General features: G+C 37.6%; 1 protein-coding gene across 1 annotated transcript in view; it reads left to right on the top strand.

Annotated features, from left to right (window-relative positions):
- Positions 1 to 18,987, top strand: part of lyrm4a (LYR motif containing 4 a) — an 81,670-nt gene extending 62,683 nt beyond the window's left edge. Inside the window, exon 3 of the mRNA XM_088643640.1 lies at positions 18,575 to 18,987. Coding sequence (XP_088499766.1) covers positions 18,575 to 18,646 — 72 coding nt within the window. The 3' untranslated portion in view covers positions 18,647 to 18,987. The remainder of the gene's footprint in view (positions 1 to 18,574) is intronic.
- The last annotated feature ends 4,797 nt before the right edge of the window (positions 18,988 to 23,784 follow it).

Raw genomic sequence — 23,784 nt, 5'->3', positions numbered from 1 at the left:
TCCCATTTGTTTATCAGTTTCCCATCATTTTATAAGGTCTTAAGATCAGTGACAGGTTTGCAGCTCAGATCTACACCATTCATCCATCCATCCATTTTCTAGCTGCTTCTTCCAATTCAGGGGGAGCCGGAGCTATCCCAGAAGGCAACAAGTGCAAGGCAGGACACATCCTGGACAAGGACACCAGTCCATTGCAGAGCAGATACACAGACACAAACACAGATATACACACTCACATATATGCCCAATTTTCTCCAGAGACAATTAACCTAACTGTATCTTTTTGGATTGTGAGAGGAAACCAGAGCACCTGGAGGAAACCCACATGAACATGGGGAAAACATACGAACTCCACAGAGATAGAGTCCCTGGTCCAGAATTGAACCCAGGGCCTCAGCACTATAAAGCATCAATGCACTACACCACTCTGCAGCCCCTCAGTTATTCAAAATCTAGTTTTTCCTAAGACATTTTCGGGGGCAAGAGGACACCAATGACTAATCAGAGGTCAATTTATTTTCCAATGAAACAGGAAACACAAAACACAACATAAAAAATTAATCATGGGATCACCCCCGTAACATTAACAATTTGGAATTTGTGTACAGATTCCCCTTGTCATTATGAAATGCCTGTAACCTTAAAAAATAATAGCCCAGTTAATGAAAAGGTAATCAGAAGAAATTAGAAATTACACTTTCCCTGACAACCATCCCTGACAACCAACATGAAAGGAAGAAGAATCTGTACTTTATTACGCTGAAGGAGCACTAATTTCTGCATGTGGAGAACACATCAACAGACATAACATATTAACTCTTGCAGATGGCTGTCATTGAATGCGTTTATGATTTTAACCTCTGTAATCATACTGTAGCTCACTGGTTCTCCACCAGGAGAGCAGGATCATGTAATGGAAAATCGAAATGTGTAAACGGGGGATCTTCTGTTACAATGTCTATACTGGTTCTGTTGTGCAGTGGCTAGCAGCATTAGTTGTTGTGTAACAAAATTCAGATTATAGGAGGGATGTGGTAGTATGATTATAGTATGGGCTGTTCAAAGTCTTTTGAAGAATTGCTGAAGTCTGCTGAAAATCTACAGTAAATACACCGTATAGCAGTATATATTCTAGGTTGTGTACCTATTTATTTGTTTAGTTCCCAGTCTACATGCATACATTATTTTGAATTCTTATGGCTTAAGTTATGCATCAGCCCGTTGTGAGGGACATTATGAAAGTCTTCCCTTTTTATATTCTGGTGGTGGTCTGTTTAAACACTATTGTTTTTAAGTTGTTTCCAAATTTAGCTTTACTTGTTATTTCCTAATTATATGACTGACAGGTCTATACTGTCCTGTTGATTAAGTGGTCTTTGAACATCCCTCATTTCAGGGATCAGAGTTATCAGAGTTTTTTATTAGGTTTTTAAGTCGCCCTGTTCCCTTTAGAAACTTTGAGTCATTTGTGATTAATTTACCCAAAAATGAATATCAATATTGATATTGATAAATTCACTAAACATGGAACGTTATAGATATCATCCACTGAAAAACCTTTTGTATTCATTTTCTGTAATGTTCACTTTATCTTTATAATTTTCTACTGTGAAACTCCTGTTATGCTGTAAATCGTTGACATTAACTTTACAGTGCTTTTATCGTTGTGATGCTGAAAAAAATGTTTTTTGTCATTATTGCAATTTTCTTTTCCCTCTTGACAATTCTAATTTCTTTATTAAGCTGCTCCTGGAATTATTAAGATGCTCCTGAAATTTTAATCTTGGGCTCTTTCACAGTCTGTCAAGTGCTCTCCTTATGATTTATTCTTAATATTATCATTAAGATATCTAGGTTACTGTATATCTGTCTTTCAGAAATTACTTTGGTTCTTTAGAGTTGTTCTGTTCACTTCGTATCTATCTGTTCCCAGTTCACAAGTTTTAAGCCTTGCCTCCTTTTATCGTAGTCTTTTCTAAAACTATAGCATTCGAGTTTCAAGCTTTAGAAATTTACATATTACATAAATATTACACAGCTCCTTATTATGGTCACAATTTCCCAGTTGTTCCAACACATCCGTTCATATTATTTTATTTGAAAATATTAGGTCATCTCCCCTGCATGATGTTTTAACAAACAGGTTTAAGAAACAATCCTTAACCACTTCACATCATTTCACTTTCTGTTTAATACTTTATTGGTCGAAGGCCGAAATCTCCCAGCTTATACCATATATGACGTTTGCCACATATCTACATTAGTTGGTCTATAGTGATGTACACAAGTCCTTAGAGCTTCTAGTTCTGCAGCTCTGCTAAATTTAAATTTAAAGAGCAATAACTTTTTTACTGTAATACTGTAATAAAGTATTACAATCCACTATTCACCCGGAGGCTTTCAGGGCAAAGTATTTTAAATTGAAGGAAATAATGGACTTTGGTTGAATTCAAGTCTTTTTTTTTTAAGAGAGAACATGGTGATGTTTTTACCTGAAATCAGGTGGGTCATCCAGGGAAATATTTTGAAGTGATTCTTTGCCCTGCAAAATGAACTCAAATGCTTTCTTCAGGAAGCGAAGTAATGCAATGAAAGACAGCATCTGGGTCTTGAGTGATTTAATTTTAAAATTCCAGGAAGTGAAAAGGATGCCTTTCCGGTTTGTACTGAGGCAATGTGCACATTTGAAGTCAAAGTAAAGTTGTTCAGCTGAAGAAAGGACAGCAGGCACACATTTCGCCACCTGCCAGGATGCTTTTCTTTTCACTTGCTGGGATAGGTTCTGTCTCCCCAGTGACTCTGTTCTGGATAGCACGGGTGTAAAATGTCCTGATGAATATATACTTGTACTGTGTAATGTGAAGTTTGTTATTTATAATGAAGTGCTATTGGGTGGCTAGAGGTTGAGTGAAGAAATAGAATAGTGAGAGGAGAATGTTAGTGTGGTTTTGATTTAATTTTCTTCTAGTGGGAAGCACACCACTGTATTTTTACTCATCTTCGATTGCCGTTTTCGATTTTGCAGTCCATTTTTAAGGACAGTTCTATTTCACTTGTGTCCGTTTTCTGGGGTTATGCTTTACTGTATGTGTTGCCTCTCAAGGTTAAGTCAACGATATATTTTTTTTGTGAATGTTTTCAGAAATATGTCATGGCAACCTTGTCTAACCCCTAAAGACATACAAGAGAATTAACAGAGCAGTATAAAGTATAAAGAGAAATCATAAAAGGTTTTCATGGACTGTGTGACTTTTCAAATAAAATTATTCATTTGTATCACATAAGAGTGCCCTGCAGAATTATTAAAGTTGTTACCAGCTTATAATTAGGTTCGTTTACCATGTTACTGTATCTTCCATTCACTGACCTATAGTATAGCACAGCAAGTGATTGATTTGATGGAGCCAACAACGTCCTCAAAGTAAAAAATCTGTACCTTGGGTTTCTGTTCTTATGCTAAAGATGGTATGAACCTTTAAAACAATAATCCCAAAGTGCTCTTATTGCTCACTTTCCTCATTTTCCACACATACTATAAGCAAATATTTGTTTCTTGACGTTCTAAAATTAATAAGAGCCCTGAGGAGGTTATGGTAGTATACAGAGTGAAGTATACAGTGTTAAGCTATCTTTTCTAGTATACAAAAAGAAATCAACCAGACATAAATAACCTTGACTTTGCATCTGTTCATCAGTTAATACCTCTTATACTGTATCCTTTAACGTACAATGTTTTTAGACTTTGCTACTTAATTTTATTGTAAATTGTAACAAGTAGAGGTTAATTCCAAAATGAAAAGTATGAAGTACAGGCAAAGCACAACATTTTGGCAGTTGAGCCTTCTGTATGTGTGTGTAGCAATCATCAATGGCCAGAAACATTGTGATTTTGTTTATACTTTCTGCATTAAAGGGGGATAGCTTGTACAATGATCCTCACTCAAACATCATATTGAAAGTAAGTTGCTTTGCATAAAGTTTGAACTAATTTACTTTTAGCAGTCATAGTTTAACTGGTTTTAGAAGAACTGTATGGTTCCAGTTTCATGTATGGTTCTGAACTGAACTATGGTCTGGTTCAGTTCATTTTAGTGGTTACTGTGCTGTTGACATCAGTATATCTCCACTCTTGCACTGAGAAAATCCCGCCCTTCACTTTTTTGTGCACTGATAAAGGGTGTCAAATATCTGCACAGCTTACATGTAACCTTTTCATCTTTTCATAATAATTGACATTATTCTGTTATTAAAACAGCAGTATGGCGTAGTGGTTAGGTATCAATCCGGCCATTCAGCTCTGTTAACTTCCAACTCGAACTATAAAATCTGTACCTTTTTTATGTTTAGTCAGCATTAGACAGAGAAAAACTCCTCCTTCAGTGTCTCCTAAAGTTCATGTGTCTTTTTAAGTCATTGTCTTCCCTTCTTTGGGAAGTTTGGCTCTAAGTCTGCTAATATAAATCATATGTTTAACCCGATGCTCTTTAATGCCTTTGCCTCCACATTATGATGCCTCCTGGGTTTCAGCCTGCTACCACATTTTATGCTTAATATTTTCAAAAATCTGTTTCCCTCTGTGCCCTCTGTATCACTAGTATTACATTTTTTATTTCATGTCTGTAAGGAGGGGAAGTGTATATAATTGCTTGTCAGATGCTTAAAAAGAAACTCATCTCTGTGTAATGTCAACTTGCTCCAGGTTCACCGTGCAGGATGTCAGATGCTCAGGGAAGTGTCTAAGAAAACCTCGGGAATCCCTTTTTCTTCTTTTTTCTACTGTGTCTTCAATGTTAAGGGCTTTTTCCCCCCCTCCTTGTTATGATCTAATCACTCCCGAACTGCGGAAGCACGAGCCTGTTCCAGGCACCAGAAGCCACCGTGACTCATTCTGTGACAACAGGCGCTATGAGTCAGTCTGTGGGTGTGACAGAGGGGGACACCACTGTGGAAAAAAAAGCTGAATGTAGCCTGATTTAACTTTTTTAATTAATCCAAAGTGGGCTCTCAGAAACTCTTGCAGGATCCACTAAGGAAATTGGACCTTATTTCTTGACACACCATTTGAAATTCTTGTTGTTTGCATCAATATTTTTTATTTAGCTGTAAAATGATAGTATAGTGCGTAGGCTTGTTAATAGGGCTGTCAAAGCTGTGGAAACCCTTTGGTTTAGTACAGGAATACAGGAGTTCATGGACATGTGCGTTGTACATCCTTGCCTCTGCAGAGGTCACGTCTCCTGAAGCTTAAGACAAAACTCTGCCGAAACATTTCTTTCAAGGACAGCAGTTACAGAATACCTGAGCTATTATTTTCCCTGGTTCCACATTGATGTTAGAAATAAAAAGTTTTTAATGAGAAAATATCTCCTGTGGTCACTTTTCCTGCCCCTTTAGACTCATCAGCTATAACCTTTTCTAGATATACTGTACATATGGAGCAAGTAGTGTTTTCAGCAGTATTTCTGTGTACGTTTCTGGTGACTTTGCACTTGGTAACTGACAAATAGTGATACCTGAAGCGAGCCATAATGTTTATTACTGTTGAGCAGTGTTTGAGTCCAGTGGAAGAGCCCTTGATTTTGTTTTCAGCACTGGTAAAGTGCCTGTTCTACTAACTGCATCAGTATTTTCACCCATGCATCCAGTTGCTAACTGTTTCATCCAATTCAGGGTCACAGGGGAGCCAGAGCCTATCTTGGCAAGCAATGGGCACATGATGGGGTACACTCTGGATGGGATGCCAGGTCATGGCAGGGCAGACACATAGACATAAACATGCACACACTCACAGGGCCAGTTTTCCCAGAAGTCAGAAAACTACCAGTATTTCTTTGGACTATGGGAGGAAACCAGATCACCTGGAGGAAACCCACACAAACGTGGGGAGAACATACAATCTCTACATAGATAGCACCCCAGATCCAGGTTTTTTTTTGGTGTTGGCAAAAATAAGTCTTATAAGTCTTCTTCATTGATAACACAAGACACAAGCACTGATCTTAAAATTAAAATAATTTTTCCTTTAAAACAACTAATCTACAGTGTTAATTTTTTTTAAAATTTTAACTCTGTTCATATTTCTAAAAATGTTATCTCCCTTTATTATCATTTTGGTAGAAAAAACCCAAGTACAACAAGTGACATTTCTTTGGATGAAGCCCTCAGTAAATTGGAAGTCATACCTCATACTTAGTCATACCTACACACCATTGGTCTATCCCCAACCCCTACTGCCCCTGTCCCCCAGGAGGGAGTTTTCAGCCTGCTGTTTTTCACACACCCTGACCATTGTGAGGGTGTTTGAGAAAAATCACATGGTGGATGCATCTCTCTTACTTAATGACTTACTGTATACTGTTTCTACTGTTTTCACTGTATTTTACCATAGGGTTTTCATGATTATGATGTGATTTCTCTGGGGTTTTCAATGGGTGTAATAATTCAACACTGCTTTTACTACAGTGAACCATGGGAATACCTTGATCTGTTGTAAAGTCAGTATAATCTACAGTATAATAGGAGCAAGTAATAGGTTTATTCCATGCTGAAAAGAGAAGAAAGAAAACACAACGTTTCGGCTGTGGAGCTGTGAAGAAACACTTCTTCCCCCACGAAGAAGGCTCCACGGTCGAAATGTGTTTTCTTTATCCTCTTTTCAGCATGGAATAAACCTATTACTTGTTCCTTTGCAGCCTGCGCATGCTGACACATTTACCCACCGGAACTACATAATCTATAATATATGTATAGTTTAGTTTATTAGTTATTAATTAGTAAACTTGTGTTTTGTATGTGTATTCTTTGTAGCCTGATCTTGTTAGATCTTAGAAGCTAAGTAAGATTGGATCTGTTCTGTACTGGGGTGGGAGATCTGTAAGGAAAACCAAGTTATTGGTGTACCAATGTGGCGTTGGTAACGGAGATCCTGACTTCTTGCGGTTATTAAAGAGTCTAAGCCACTGTTGCTAAGAGGATTGTTGACCCTGGATAAATTCTACTTCGGGTTTAAACAATCAAGCCAGCCTAAAATTCCTCTTTAATTAGTGCAGTAATATTTGACCTCTCATGTGCTTCTGTTGCCAGACTGCTGGGGCACAATACATGTAAGCCATCACACAGGTGGGGGCTGTACTTCTGTGGAGGATAAAGTGGGTCTCCACGTGAGTGGTGGCAATTAAATATTGAATCAGTGAAACTACGTCTTCAGTTTTCAAGTGCCAGTAGGTGCAAGATACTGCACCTAATTCAGAGATCTCTGATTCAAAGATCTTAAAACTTGTCAAAACATCTGCTTTTCTGAAATAATAACTTACTTATTACACAACACGTTGACAAGCTGGACAGTTTTGGGGGATGGTAATACTACTCGGATCCTGTGATTATGAACAAAGTATTGGACGAAAATAAGATTAAGTGTGAAAGTTTGGGGCACAGTTCTTCTGCCATTTCCGAGGGTACTTTTTTTTTTTTTAAAGTACCTTGTAAATGGGAACAAAGAAGATGCAAAGTTTAACTTTATCTAAAACAGCCTAAGACACACTTCCCACACTAAAACTGCAGGCTTTGAAAAGGTCTCTTTATGTGAGACACTGGATGATGACCGTCCTCTGGCACATGTTCTTTGGTGTAAGAAGGCAGCTAGTATGTGAGGTAGAGAAGAGTTGATTCTGATTAGTCAGACATCCAGCCCTGGGAACAGCCTGTTTTATATGAAAGTTCTATTTGCAGAAAATGTTCCACAGCACAGCTGTCACTTGTTCCACAGACAGAACATCAGAAAGAATTTTTTCAACATCACAGGCTTAATCAAATTTGAAAACTTTTTTTTTAAAGTACTTCATTCCCCCAAAAAAGGTTTCAAAATGTTGCTATAACTTGCTACTGAAAATATCAGCTTCCCATCCACATTTATTTTGCAGTTTCATCTTCCTCTGCTTCTGTCTTTGACAGTTTGGGTTTTTCCAAATGTTGCAGTCTGTGAAGTGAACAATATGATTGATCTCTAGATTCCTCCCAGATTTTTTTATCCATTAGTTTCTATTAATCAGTTTCCAATTGATTTCTTCAAGTCTGAAAACACACCTGCCTGTCAGGCCTTCAAACATTTTATATTCTAGAATTTATAGTTAGTATTTATTAAGTATATAACCTGGCAAGAAATCCTTCATTTGCAACTCTAGATAAAGGGATAAATTTACTCGAAAAGCTTTATAATGCATAGATTTGCATATATGTGAAATAAGACGCCAGACTCCCGACTACACAATCACACCAGAAGGCACAAAGATGCACAACAAAGATATAATTGGAGGAAGGCAAATAAAGTGGAGGAAGGCAATATCAACATCAACTCCTGGAACAGCGCTTAACGTTAATATCCAGGCGAGATTCCAGCACTTTGAGACACCTTGTGAGCATTGAAGAGAACTCATTATTACCTGATTACACAGGACACAGCCAGATCAGCACAACATCTGCCAGAAAGAGTGTCCAGTACTGGTCGTCTCTGTCACCTTTGGGTTCATGGAAGAATAAGCACCTGAATATTTTAAACACTTCACCAGGTTGTGAAAATGTTCTTTCATGCAAAATAAGTTCTACACCGACCTAATAGTCCATGTTCTATAGAGTAGCCCTTTACATTTTTTTTTCTTTTTAGTAAGTGAATGTTCATGATTAGTCAGGAAATATGCAGTGTTTAGAATGTCCATGATGTGAACTTCATACATAATGACTCTATAGGAAATCAGTATAGAAATGGGGATCAGAGGTGCTCCTTCACAGTTCTTGGGTCTTCAGTTCTGGACAGCCTTTTCATCTGGAGCCTTTCAATTTCTTCTCACCTCCCAAAAACAAAGTGACTAGGCTAATTGGTGTGGCCTTGTGTGGGTTGACCTATGTTGGAATGGAATCCCATAATCCCATTGGAGTGTTGCCTTGCTTTTCTCACTGTGTTTCTGGGATAGACTCTGGATTGCCATGATCCCAACTAGTAACACCCAGCTTTTGGGTAATGGATGGGTTACTTCATATCTAACTCCATTAGAGCTACAGCTGCTGCAAAGATTTAAGCTCCCACAAATGAAGGTTCAGAATACTTTCATGTTACGAGTGAGGTTTTTCATGAGAGATTATCACTTTTAACTTTTAATTAGGTGGAATGAATTAGAATGAATCCAGATTGCTCTTGTCCTGGAAATGTACAGCTGTTAAAAATAGTGTAGCTGCAACTCCAGGCTTTCCCACAGATTTGTCTTTCTTTCTGAATGTGAGTGTGGTTTAGCACCACATTCTCAATGAACACTTTTAAGTAGCATCTTTTGGGAGTTAGCCTGGCAACTGGTGTAGCACAAGCAACTGAGAGAAGTGGAGGGTGTCCTGAAAAGAGCAAGGACAGGTTTAACCTTGAACAACACAACTGAGACAGACTGTTAGAACTGCCACACAGATTATTAATCAATCAGTATTAGACAGGGTTACAGTATATATCCCACAACATGTGAAGTGATATATAATGCTGTATTCTACTTTTATGAGAACTGTAGTTTTCTTCATTTTTTAATGACTATAGAAAGTGACCAAAACATGTGTCATTACCTGATTTTTTAAAAGTGTTTTTGTCACAAATTGCCTTTTGTAAAGTGGCACTGTGCCTTTTTGCTAAATCCCTTCATGCCAAGACTTCAGAATCATTATCCTGTGTTGGATAACAGAAAATTTATTTTTTTTGTTTGTTTCTTTTAATGATTTTGTTCTTGTTATGGCATGAAAATGACTGCTGCGTAATGATACAGAAGGGTTACATATAGCATTTCCTTGAGGCAGCTTGGCAGCAAGCCCTGTGGTTTCAGCCTCGACAATTAACATTTTCATTGGATTGATAGAATGCTGATAATTCAGCTCCCATTTGGATTAAGAGAATTAAAACCGTGTTGTTGGTGCAAGGTGATAGTTTCAGATAGTCTCAGCTTTGGGTCTTGTGTGGGATATCATTGCCATCTAGTGGAGCTACAAAATGCTATTGTTCACTCATCTGTCTTTGAATCTACAGTATATCCTTGTACAATATGTAATAATAATAATTATAATTATTATTTCTTACACTTATATAGCTTTTTCCTAGACACTCCACTCAAAGCACTTTACAGGTAATGGAGACTCCCCTCCACCACCACCAATGTGCAGCCCCACTTGGATGATGTGATGGCAGCCATAGTGCGCCAGTACACTCACCACACATCAGCTATCAGCGGGGAGGAGAATAGGGTGATGAAGTCAGTTCATACAAGGGGATTATTAGGAGGCCATGATTGATAAAGGCCAGGGTGAAATTTAGCCAGGACATGGGGACACCCCTATTCTTTTCGAGAAATGCCCTGGGATTTCTAATGACCACAGGACCTTGGTTTTAACTATCATCCTAAGGATGGTGCATTTTTACAGTATAGTGTTCCCATCACAATACTGGGGCCTTAGGACCCACACAGACTGCAGGGTGAGCACCCCCTGCTGGTCCCACTGATACCTCTTCCAACAGCATACACATACACTAGTTTTCCCAGTAGTTCTCCCATCCAGGTACTGACCAGACTCACACCTGCTTGGCTTCAGTGGGTTGCCAGTTATGAGTTGCAAGGTGATATTAAAAAATGTATCAGAGTAAACATTCCTAGGCTATGACTAATATTCATTTTGTGTTTTTATTGCATTCTGTATTATACTTACCATCACTAGAAATGTATCACTTGTAAGTTCACCACAAAAATGACATTTATTGTTTTACTAAAAAGTATTATGTAAGCAAGGCCTGATTGGTACTTGAGCTTCGTGAAGGGCGTTTTGGTCACCATGCACGTTGCCCTGTATTTATAGTAAAGCCAGACTTTTTCCATTATCATCCTCTTTTGCATGTTAACAAATAAATCATTCAACCACAAACACTATTCTCAAATACAAAACTTAAAAATATTTTCAGGAGGCTCCCATTACAAAGTGAAAGTAGTTATGCTGGCTGGTGAAGTTACCACTCTGTTGCAAAGAGTTTAGAGATGCACCTCTGGATCCTGATCTTATGCTGTAGTTCCCTGTACCAGAGCCCTTTGTGATGGTTCACCTCGTTTTTGTCAGAGAATCCAGCAAGTGCTTCTTAAATATGTACCGTGACTTCTCCCTGCTGGTGAAAGGTGTGATTGCAAGGTATGGTCTCTTCTAGCTGAGAGGTGAGAAATGAGCTTGACTGTGCAAAATAATTAGCAACAAATTGGTCTACCAAAGGAGACAGTGATGGAAGCCCCCATGTGAAATACTAATTAATAATAACATTTATCAGTAATGCATTTTTGGAGAATAGAGGTAAAGTAAGTAAAGGATGTGCCACTAAGTTCTGTTACAATTGTTAAATAGTTCAGGGGCATGAGGCAAGTATCAGGCTGGATACAGGAAGAGGTATCTGTCAGTTACTGTCATTTCACTCTTTTGTGCATAATGTTATAGCTATAGGTATGTCTATGAATAATGCAAAGCTCATTATGCTCATTCAAATATGCTTCAGTGATGGGACTTTGTCCCGATGAAGAAAAAAAGGTTTGACCCATTTCTTTTTTTCTGCACCATCACTGTCTCTTCTATGTTGTCGCTGTGGTAAGTGGAAACTTTGAAATGGCCTAAAAAGAGGAGAGGGAGAAGATATATACTGCACTGGTCAAATCCCAGAATCCTATCTTTTGGAATCAAACCAAGGTCCTGACTAATGATGGTCATTAAACGTCTCATTCAAAACACTGAGTGATCTAACTCTTGTACCGTGGCAGAATTTCAGTAGAAGGCTTTATCAGACCTGTCCTCCCATCTAATATATGTCCCATCTAGTTTAATTGCTGGAATACTTTCTTGCTTTTCCGATCTGCAGAATCGCTGGTGGCAGCTGCATTTTAAGTCAAAAGTGTGCTGGAAGTGAGGCTATCCCCATCACTGGTGTTTCCAATCCAAACATTTTTCACACTCCATTCTTTCTTGACTGTTGTTAACCTGCAGTGCTGGCCCAAGGGTCATTCCTGTAAAGTGTCTTAAATCTGTACATTTACATGTCAGCTGAAGTAGTGAAATGATTGTACACAAACAAACGGCATATTAATATGGAAATATGGAACCTTGTTGGATTTCACTGAATGGAAGACTTTTTGAAACTTGAGATGAATCAGTTGCAGTATTGTGTAGTGGGGCAGTTTCAGTACAGGGAAAACTCAGTTTTGTCTACAAAAACAAAACAGTGAAAACTTTTCAACCAACATCCATACTGCATTCGACTTCCTATAAAAGTTTGTTTGAAAGCATTTTTGATCATGTTTTTTGTGGAAGGAGAGACAGCAGTTTCTGCAGTATTATACTTTGAAAGAAAGACTTGTTCCAGTGTAAGCTGATGCAATTACAGAGCATAGCAAGGCACAGGAAATGTATTAAATCTCATCAGAATGAAAACCTCACTTGTAATGCTGGAAAGAACTTCATTGTGCCAGACTGTGTGAAGATTTTAGGAAAAAAACATTTTCTTGGCAAAATAATGTTTGTGTGCATTTTAGCAGTGGAAAGTTAAATTATACAGCAGATGTGTTTATCGAGATTAAAAGTAAAAGCCCTAGATGACCCTATTCAAAATAGATCTTTGTAACTAGAAACTTTTAGCAAAGTGAAAAATATCAGCTCAGAGGTAGAATATTCATTGGTTTATCAATGTTCCTATTGGGTTTTTTAACACACATCAATGAAAGTGGGTTCTGAAATTCTCTGTGCAACCACAGTGCTGGTGATAACAGTGTGGGCTTGTCTTGCAGTATACCTGCCTTTTTGGAGTGACTATACATGACTTCCTGCAGTTTCTTTTTCATATTCAGCCATACTTGACAGCTTTGACTTCTGTGGATCACAGGACCAAAAGACATTGATTTTTGTAGACTATTTGGTAATGTTGATGAAAGAGGTCAATGACAGAGAGGAAAGAAATCTTTTACAATTTTTATAATAATCTTTTACAAGAAATGCTGAAGCCCAGAACACTAGAGAAGGTCAAAGGTTGTGTAGTCACAGTCCTTTCAGCCAGATGTCCTGCATTTTTCAGTAAGGAACTATAGTAAGTATGAACTATAATTATACTGAAGAAACATACAGTATTCATTCCTTGTGTGCATGTAAGTGGAATCAAGTAGCAGTCTTCATAACGTTATTTATTGCATACAAATAAATAAACTGTCTATTGTACAGTATGTTCTGTTTTTAATGATTTAGTGATTTTCTGTGGCTACTCTGCTTAACACAAACCCTTAGCAGCTGTTACTGGAATAAACAGGTCAAGATTTGATTTCAGGTCTATGAGAATTTCCTCATCCTTTATCCCCTCAAACTATAGTGGCTGCTAGCTAGCAAGGTTTTCCAGATATACTTCCAGTGTTTAGCATGTGTAAGGGAAGTATCCTGATACAGCAGGAAAGACAAGCAAGCGCTGAATGAATATTTTATGGAGCTGTAGTCAAAAGCAGGCTTTAACAATGTGTAAAAATAGCACAGAATAGATGTTTTGCATAGGCAGTCGGGTGATGTGTGTTGGTACACAAAGATTGTTGTGCCAAATTGACAAATCAAGGAAATACTAGTCAGAGCCTCTACAGCATTGAGGGTACTGACAGCATTTTAGTTATCTGAGACTCCAGCTTGTGTGTTTTTGTATCCTTTTCTCTGTGGTCACATAACTCTGCTATTGATAACTTCTCATTTGTATTTTACTGACTTGGCTGTTCTTAATAAAATTGTAGTAAACTGTAAACAGGAAAAGTTAATATTACATTCAATATAATTTAGGTATTGTTTCCACCATTTCTTCGTGCTAGCTTACAGTTATGGTTCTATTGTAGCCTATATTCTTGTATTTTATATTCCAGTATATTTTGTTACAGAATACAACCAAGATAAGAAGCATTTCCTTTGGTTATGGCCAGCAGACGATTCATGCATTATTTAATCAAGACCTTTTATGTGTTCAGAACAGTATAATTTTCATATCTCTAGTAAATGTAATAGCAAATTAATGGAATATGTTCCAGTGAGCATGTGTGGAGACTATTCACTTAGAAGAACCAATTCACCTTCATTTCCTATATATTCTAACCTCTTTGGAATATTTTTATAACACTCTGAATTATCAGGATACTTCCCGGTCTAATTTGTGGAAAAGAAATGGATCAGGAGCTGTTTGACCTTACACCTTTGTGATTCTTAAGCAGGCTACGCAGCTCTGAAAGCTAATTCAGTCTGTTATCATTCTCTAAAACCCTGTTGGTCCACTATTTCATTATGGAGTTATTTTATATTCACATGCTCACAAAGTTAGCCTGTAGCAACAGACCTGTCTACTGTATGTGCCTGTTATGTTTTACAAAGAAAATACTTGTGTCTTTGGAGAAAAAAGAAAATAACAGATTATTTCATTGCCAAAAAATTCAGTATTAGACTGCTGGGGTCTTGGTAGTTTGAGGTCTCTTGGTATGATATTTTAAATTATTGAAAATGCCTTTCTCCTTGCTTATTGCTGTAACATAAGCAATTTGTATTTTTCAGTGATAACCCGTACATTAACAGCATATGCAATTCAGTCTGCAGTGTTCTTTATATCTGCTGTGCAATATAAGGGTTAAGTCTTCGGTGGACATTATGAATAATCAAACACAGATTTGAAACACATAATTCAGAATTTGTTCCATAATGTGTGAAACCTTTCCATTACAATGAATTCAGTGAGTCTATGTGATCACATTAAGGGCATTAATGTGACTAAGCCTCAAATCAGAGATTTTCTGCTAAGGAAATTAAGAAATAATAAAGAAGGTGTTGCAAAAACCATATCTAAAAACATGCTAATTCATGATGTCATGTCACAATCCAACATTAACATACAGAGAAAACTCTGTGTTAATTAGAATTCTTAATTTGGCATGATTTTAGTATTATTTCTTAGTGTCTGAACAAAGTTCAGTACTGTAGCTGTGTAATGCACAAAAAAAACACAATCATTGCGTTCATATAGTTGTTGTAAAAGAGGTTGTCTCTGCTTTGGGTCTTGAAATGGTTAAACTGTTGGTCATGTCTTTACACAGTGTTTCATCACCCTTTGACCAGGTTAAGTTGTGCAAGCTGTGCAAGTATCTGGCTGACAGGTTTCGATTTTAATACTCAATGAGCATAAATAGCCATGGTTAAAATAAAGTCAAACACAGATAAGTGTTGCATCTCAGTCAGATGATTTTTTTTCTGCAGGGCTTTTAAGCATTATTGCTGCATTTTCACGGCTTTGCTCAGTCACACGAGCAGAAAGTTCTGTACTAGTTGGAGGGAAGTTGCCAAACCAGAGAAACACAGCCAAGCCTATAGAGTACAAATTGCAGATGTTTCCATCCTGGCAATCCATAAAAACGAATGGGTTTTTAAGTCTTTAAGAGCCTTAAACTGAGAACTATTGTTGTAAACTGCTTTTTACATAATGATTTAAGTAATTTTCCTTCATCTCACTCTACATAAATTCTTATAGCAGTACTGAATCTTGCAGTGGGTCACGATTGTGTTGAATTTCGATACTCACTATTTATACAGTACCAGACCAGCAATTGTAGGTTTTCTTTAGTTCACTCAATAAGTCCCTGATCTGCAGCAGAGATTCTCAATATATTGCGTGAGGCACCCTTCTGGATCCTCAGAGACTGGGGAAATACAAATTTAATCCTATTACTGTATTGTGGCTTTATTTACCCCCTGCCTGTGATTTCCTTTTATTTTGCATGTTCGTATGTTCTCCCTTTGTTCATGTGGGTTTCTTCTGGCTGCTCCGGCTTTTGATCAAGATTTTGAAATTTCTCATCACTTTTAATTAAACATTGCTATTTAAAAGCTTGGCTTATTCTCATTCAAAGTCAGCTGCACTAACGGCCATTAAAGTAGTGAAAATAGTAGAAAACACTCCAGGAACTTTTAGTAAATGATTGATGCTATGAGATGCAAATATGGTAAATATGGTAAGAAGTATTTCACATCTTTTTCCCCTTACTCATTGCTTTTGTAAATATTGAATACCAGATGCAGGTCACCCTTAGTCTCTTTATGGGACTAAAAATGTCTAGTTCAATAAGTCAGTGTAGGACATTCCTTTAAGCAGAGCAGCATTAAGTACTGATGATTACAGGAGACGAGATGTTACCCCCACCTCTTTTAAGGAACAATTTTTGCTAGGGTGCTGTAGGACTGTTATCTGAATAAAAGTACAAATCCCTCCACTGAGCAAGCAGGGGCTAGATTCTCTGCTCTCTTCAAAAAGAGCTGTGTGTGTTTCAGAGGAATTTGAAAATAATATTCTGGGGTATGTCAGCACCTTTTGTGCTATATCTCATATATCCTATGCATCCTCTTAGTGCACAACTCTCTTTGGGCCAGAGATGGATTTGCCCAGGATTTACTTCTTTCAGGAGTCCAGTTGGGTTGTTCCATTCAGATGCCTCCAATAAAACAATTATTCACGTTTCTGTATCTTTCCACAGATTTGATTGCTATGATGAAGATTTGAAAATTAATATCGACAGTTTTCTAGCTGCAAGAGTGTTTTAAATTGTTTTTTTTTGTTTCATGTGACAGACAGTACAATTTAGAAACATGTTGGTCACTGCCGCCATTTCTGCCCTCACAGGATGTGCTTGTTGATCCAAAGAATGCAGCAGCAGACTGGCTAATTCAGCCAATTCTGAACTTGAACTCAAGCTCAAACTCTTTTTGTGCTTTCTTCTTCCCATGACATCTCACAAACTCTAGATATGAAAGCCCACTAAATAAAAATGTGGAGGACAATCAATAAATGACAGGCAGTCATACTGGTAATCTGTTCAAAATCTTCATCTTTAGGATAAATTTAAGTAGCAGTTTACTTTTTCAAAGAATCCAAGATATTCTCACGGGGAGAAAAAGCAGTGGAGCTCCTATTTCTGCACTTCTGCACATCAGTTGCTTCCTATTTTCAGTTCCAGAAACAATCTGCACTCCACAAACACTTCAAATACCATGTGTTTGCCTTTGAAATGTAATTCGGTAGTCTGGTAGAAGGGGTGGCATGATTGGCTGTGTAAGATATGCTGAAAAAAAACATTTATGACACTTGGCCTTTGAAGGCTGTTTGAAATGTGACATTTCTGTGAGAAGGCTTAGGGTCTGAAAGTTGAGACTGAGTGGGTGTTTAGTGCTGCAGTTGGGTCGTCTCTGTTCCCTCGACTAATCAAGCACTTAATGCTGTTGCAGGTTTTTATCCATTAAGAAAAAGCTTTCTTAAAGCAAGACTAAATGGCTACTTTTGTTTGTGATTATCTGCTGAAAACAATGCACTGTCCCAGCACTACAGAGCAATATGACTGGCATTTGACACTAATGATGGGGAAATAGAAGAAAATTATGTACACTACAGTGTACATGCAGGCACCACTTCCAAGAGAAATATATTCACACTTCTACTGTTTGTGTTTTGCTTGATTCTGTCTTCTAAACATCTTCATGATGTATAGTACAAAATAAAGAGTCACAGGTGATACAGCATGGTGGCTCCCAAAAGGTACTGTATATCCATTTCAACACTTAAATTTTTAATCCAAAATTTTAGTGGACCTTATGGAACTTCTTGTTTGTGTTAAAGGTTCTTCCAGTCTACTTTGCTGAACATTGTGCTAGATTTGGTGGTCTTTTTCAACAGTGTGAATCTGAGACATGTTAAACATAGAACATACCCATTTATTAAGATCTTGAACTTGCAATGTGCAGCGTCATGTTTTCATTGTCTTGCCAGAGGGGATAATAGTTATTTGTGTGTAATGTGATGTGAGTATTCTGAAGATAGCAATTCGTAAAAGGGAATGGTTTCAGACATGTTCACTCCAAACTGTTCTTGTTCTAGGTTTTGTGGATAGTGAAATACATTTCTGTTGGGGGGTTCTGGTGGGGACTCCACATTCTGCCTTTGACAGATATAAAGCGGTGCTTGTTAAACATTGTGTGGACATCCAGCCTTCACTCCCAACATAGGAGATCCCAAGGGGGTCATTGTATTCCCTAAATCAAACAAAAGAGACGTTGACATGAACAGATACAAAAAGTATCTTTTGTGGAGTTGTCTTGTGTCAAACAAAAAAGAATAGGCTACAGTACATAAAGGGAAAGGGCCCCGGCTAGCTCTGTTGGTAGAGCACGGGACTCATAATCTCAGGGTAGTGGGTTTGTGTCCCAGGTCGGGCACCAGGTCCTCCATGTTCGAGGTTGGGCACAAGGCTAACAGCCCTGTCCCGTAAAAAACTAATGTTATGGAAACAGCAACAGGATGTTGCTGCCCCAATGTGCCGGAAGGCAAAACGGGCAAACATCCATCCATCCATAAAAAAGGGAAAGGTGTGCATAATTGCAGGATGTCAAAATGGCTTTTCAATGATCTGGACTACTGTATGTGTGTTTTGTGTCAAGTGTCAAGGTCAGGCGCTAACTCGAGTTATCACTTGCTCATTTCCAGGTATCCATCGGCCAGATGTATGCCACACAGAAGATTGTTGTTGAAGAACACAGAGGCAAGAAAACCATCTGAGAAGAAAACATGGTTGAACAGCTGCAGCACCATTCCAACAGCAACATAACTTCTGACACACACAGAAATGTGTCACTGCCTGTAGTCTGTAAAAAAATCAGACTGCATGTCTCCTGGCTTCATAGCTCTAGGGGCTTTTTCAGGTTCAGTAGCTCCGGTGTTTGCCTAAAATTAACTACTCATCACATGATTAGATATTGAACAGGATAAGACATACAAACTGTACACTTGTATGTTGTTAAACCATCAAACTTCGCGTCTTTGCTCTTTTCAAAATCCTTTCAGTTTTATTTTTTGTTTCATGAAACCCGGCGTAATAAAAACAGATGAGGAAAATTGGATACATTGTATTTTTACTGTATTTACACTTTTCTGTCTTCAGCCTTTCATTTTAAAAAAGTGTGAAATTTTAAGTGGGATGTTTCAGTGTTGCTCAAACAGTAAAAGCAATTGTTGAGATTGCATGTTGAGCTTTCACATACTCGGTACCTGTGAAATGTGAAATTACCAGATGATAAAACATCACAAACAACACTTTTTATGTTGTATTCTAAAGAATTCTGTTAATGTAAAAGATTTTAAACATAGTATTTGACAAAAACAGCATTGCACAGAGCAACTGTTGCTGTTGAGCCGAATAGTTGCTTCATTCACAGTCACACAGATATACAGTAATTAAATCCTGCATTTAATGAGCTTTTCTCAACTCTAATTCAGGAGAGTCATTATCCACAACTATTTTTTATAAATGTGGTATATTATCTGTTCAACTAAATGAAGAGTGGTGAACCCTTATTATTTAATTTCTGAAGGGTCCCAGTGTTTAGTATTAAAGAGCATGTTTTGGGGAAAACTACAGTATTCCTTTAACCACCAAGTGAATATAAGATGTCATGATGGTCCAAGTGGTTCAGCTGGAAGAGGAGCTGGCTGAATAAATATAATGATCTTCATTGCCCAGCACCATGGTGACTCGGTTGTTAGCTTTGCTGCCTCGCAGAGCTGGGATCCTGGGTTCAGGTCCTGGGGTGCCATCTGTGTGGAGTGTAGATTCTCCCTGTATTCACATGGCTTTTCACTCTGGTTTCCTTTCACAGTCCAATCCTGTACTGGTAGATTAATTGACTTGTGGGAAGGTTGGCCCTGCTGTGAGTGTGAGTGTGTGTCTGTGTCTGTCTGCCCTGCGATGGAATGGAGTCCCGTACAGGGTGTACCATTCTTTGCGCCCAAAATGGATGGATGTTCATTGCCATTTAGATCTTACTTAGAATTTCCAGATAATATAAAATCTGTATTCTTACATAATTTGGTATTTCCATATACAGTAGTACATCTGTCATTGTTTGATGTACTGTAGTTCTGTTGGGTAGCTGCGTCGGCATGCATAGTCTGCAAAGGAAAAAGTAATAGGTTTATTCTATGCTGAAGAAGACTTCACAGCTGAAACGTTGTGTTTTCTCTCTTCTCTTTTAAGCATGGAATACACCTATTACTTGGTCCATTGTTCAATGTTTTCAGGTGCTGTCATACTGTTCCACATTTCATATCCAGCTTCTTTATAGTGTCAAAAAAGATAAGAGAGGCTATTTCCTCATTCAGGCACTGCAGCCAAATTTCCTGTTTAGGTTAGTTGATTTCAAAATGAACTATTATTCTTTTAGCACAAACCACATACTGTATAAATGAATTCATTCAGTGGGCTAAAAAGGGTGCAGTTTGTTAGTGGAAAATGTTCCATTTTTATTGTCAAGATAAGATGAAATTGGTTGAAATGCCATTTGAATAAAACCTCCTTGATGTTTGGTCTTGGGTATTGAAGTGGAAGAGTGCTCAAAGAAATATGTTGCAAAATATGACCTACCATACTGTAGTTTATTAGAAGACTAGATTTTAAATGGTTACTGGGGTTTGGCTTTTAGACATAGATGGTCGCTGTGACCATCATGGTGGGCACGCACGCACGCACGCACGCACGCACACACACACACACAATTTTAAGACTACAATTAAATTAACTCGCCTTTGGAAGATGGCTAGAAACAGGAGTGCTACAGTATGGATTTGAACCCTCAAATCCATGAGCTGTGAGACAACACCACTAGCCTCCACCCCTTATTTCAAAACACTGCTTATTCTTCTTGTATATGCCCTGCTGTCGTCACTATAGAGCTGCATTTGAAGAGCAATGACAATATATTGAGCTCAACCGCCTCAACAATTCCTCACTCTTCATTGTTGACTGACTCAATTCATTATTCATTCACACCAGAGGAGGAATGAGAACTACAGATACTTTTCACTGGAATGTATACTTTCAAGAGCCACTTATTTCTTTATCACACTGTAAACCAAGTCAAAATCATATGGAATAGTGTAGTATCTCTCCTTGACAACACTTGACACTTCTTGTAAAATTACAGGGAATACTATTTTGCACCAAAACAAGGTACCCCGACTAACCAGTACAACTACTGTAGTTTGCAGTAGCTGCTTGAAGTATTCCAGTCACATCTGACTGATGATGTTACCCTGGAGTGTTTCAGATAATATCTGGATTCAAGGGATCAAACTGTACTCTAAGCACCTTTATTAATAAACACCATTGTGTTTCTTTTTATAGATTGTCCATACTGTCAATGTACGTTAATATGAGCACATCTACTTTAAATATAGTAGGACAGATGCAAAATTCATACAATTAATTAAAATGTTTATCTACAAAAGCCTTTGAAGTGTATGTAATCATGGCTTGCTAAAGTATGAAATCTCAGACCCAGGCTATTGCTTCATTGAAATTCATTTAAAAATAAAGCAGTGATGGTTGATTGTAGGTGTAGGGTAAGGAGAAAGCAATTTTAAATAATGATAAAATTGTTGGAGAAACTTCATCATGGCACCTTCAACACATTGAAATGTTTAAAAAAATGTCTTCTTACACTACACAGCTTTATATACTGCATGGTATATTTTTGTTCCCAGTAAAATAGCATGATATTCAACAAATCGGCGATAATTTTACATGTTTTGTTATTTTTTTACTGGTGAGTTCTAGACTCCCAGAACACCCAACCAGTTCCCAAAGCCACTTGGCCATGGATGGGCTTAAGAGATCCCAGCTACAGCTGGCAGGGAATGAGCCTGAATTTAAATGAAATGTCTACAGATTCTGTCCTACCTCTAACTCCTATTTTGAGTTTCTTCCTGTCATTATTTACATGACAACATTTTAACAGATTGATGATTTAATGCAAAGCAAGTTATAAAGAGTCCTATCATGACCGTGTGTTTGCAGAGACAAAAATGCCCCAGTTGCCAAAATGTCTCTCTCTTTTGAAGAATTGTCTCAAAGATCTCTTAAGGGTTGTGAACACTTGCTTGTGACATTGACAGTAGTACTAAGTGATTAAGAGATAAGATGGAGGTTTCAGGGGTGGAAATGTCAAAATCAAGTTTCAGGAAGTCAAATCAAATTTAATTACTGGCAGTGCCTATATACTGTACACATACTGTCTTCTGTCATTTGGTTCCTACTAACTGTATAGTATTTCTATTTAGGCTTGATGATGAAACATGGTTTCATGGTTATTTCTTAGCAATGATTGCTAAAACTTCCTAGCCAATTGTGTCATACCTATTCAGTTACTTACTGTATATTTCTAATGTCACAATATCAACATCTGAGTTATGGAGAAAGCCTAACATTTTGAGTGTGAACATCTGCCCTTACAACCTGGTTTACCATGATGATTAGAGTTCCTTCTCACTATGCTAGTATAGTAATTACCATAGCATGAGTGTCATGAAATATCTCTACTTTAAAGAATTACCAATTCAATATAAGGATTGGTTATATTAATTTAACTTAATCTGATTATTTTACTTATTCTAGAGTATCTTAAAAATAGCATTTTCTGACAGATCAATAGGATAAGGAGTGCTTTCCGTTTGGGCACAATAATACAACATATTACTGTGAACTTTCAATTGAGGGGAAAGCATTAAAGTTTTAATGAGAATGAAATAACATTGAAGTTTATTTGTAAAGATCAGATTGATTAGTTGGAGTGGTCAAGGCGATGCAGTGTAGCTAGCTGAAAGGTTCTCTTTATAAACTGACTGCCCTACCATTTATGTTCCATGTGATTCTCCCTGTTTTATTATAGTAGATGATTTATCTTGGCATTTGAAAATGTATCACTACAGCTGAGCAACAGCTGTGATCTAAGCATGTAAAAGAAATATATCCAACCACTATATTTAAAAAATAAAAAAATGAAAAGAGCAATCCAGTTAGGTGTTCACTGAGAAAGACATCAACAACCTGCCTCAGTCAGTGGAAGAACAAAGATCTGTATTGAACAGTATTAACATAAAAGAGGCAGAAGTATTTTGGATACTGGACACCCTCAAGATTAACACATCTCTGTGTCCTGTTGTTATACTACTAATTGCACTAGAAAAAGGCCTCTTATGCTACATGTGTTTCCACACTGTGCAGATTGTTCCACAGTGTGGATGTTGCACCCGTCCATACAAAAGGGAACAAAACCAAGATTGACTTTTGTTACATTCTGTATATTAAGGTTACAATAATCTAAAAAAAATATTAGATCTAAGCTACAGGATTACCTGCAGTATATGGAAATATGATCCTAGGGGATCTTAGGATGAATTTAGAAAAGGGTACAATGGACAGACACTGAGCATTTTATACAAAATATTTAAATTTTCAAAAGTTTTTGGATAAAGTTCCCCATTGAGATTTTCAGGTGACTGTCAGAAGGCACCCATACTTAGTTTTTGCTTAGTTTGCTACTGAACAGGCTAGATGGCTAAATGGCTTTCTCTTGTTTGTGACTCCCTCGAGTTCTCTTATGTTCCATGATTTAAACTGTAGTGTCTAAACTGTTTAAACTGTATGTCCCCTTGGCCAAACGTTTTTGAAGATGAAAGTTTCGGATCTTTCAAGATAATACCGGCTGAGTTATTCAAATCAGCGACCTACAGCACTCACACCCTCATGAGCCACACAGCCTCCTCTCCTTTGTGACTTTTCCTATGCTGTTAAACCTTTTCTGCGTTTGGAGGCATTATATTACACTATATGCATCTAAACTTGCCTCCATTTTAAAATAAAT

This window comes from Lepisosteus platostomus, chromosome 8 (genome assembly GCF_059453375.1).
Source record: "Lepisosteus platostomus isolate fLepPlt1 chromosome 8, fLepPlt1.hap1, whole genome shotgun sequence".
NCBI lineage: Eukaryota > Metazoa > Chordata > Actinopteri > Semionotiformes > Lepisosteidae > Lepisosteus > Lepisosteus platostomus.
Note: the sequence above shows the minus strand (reverse complement) of the source record. Positions and strands in the feature narration are given on the sequence as shown.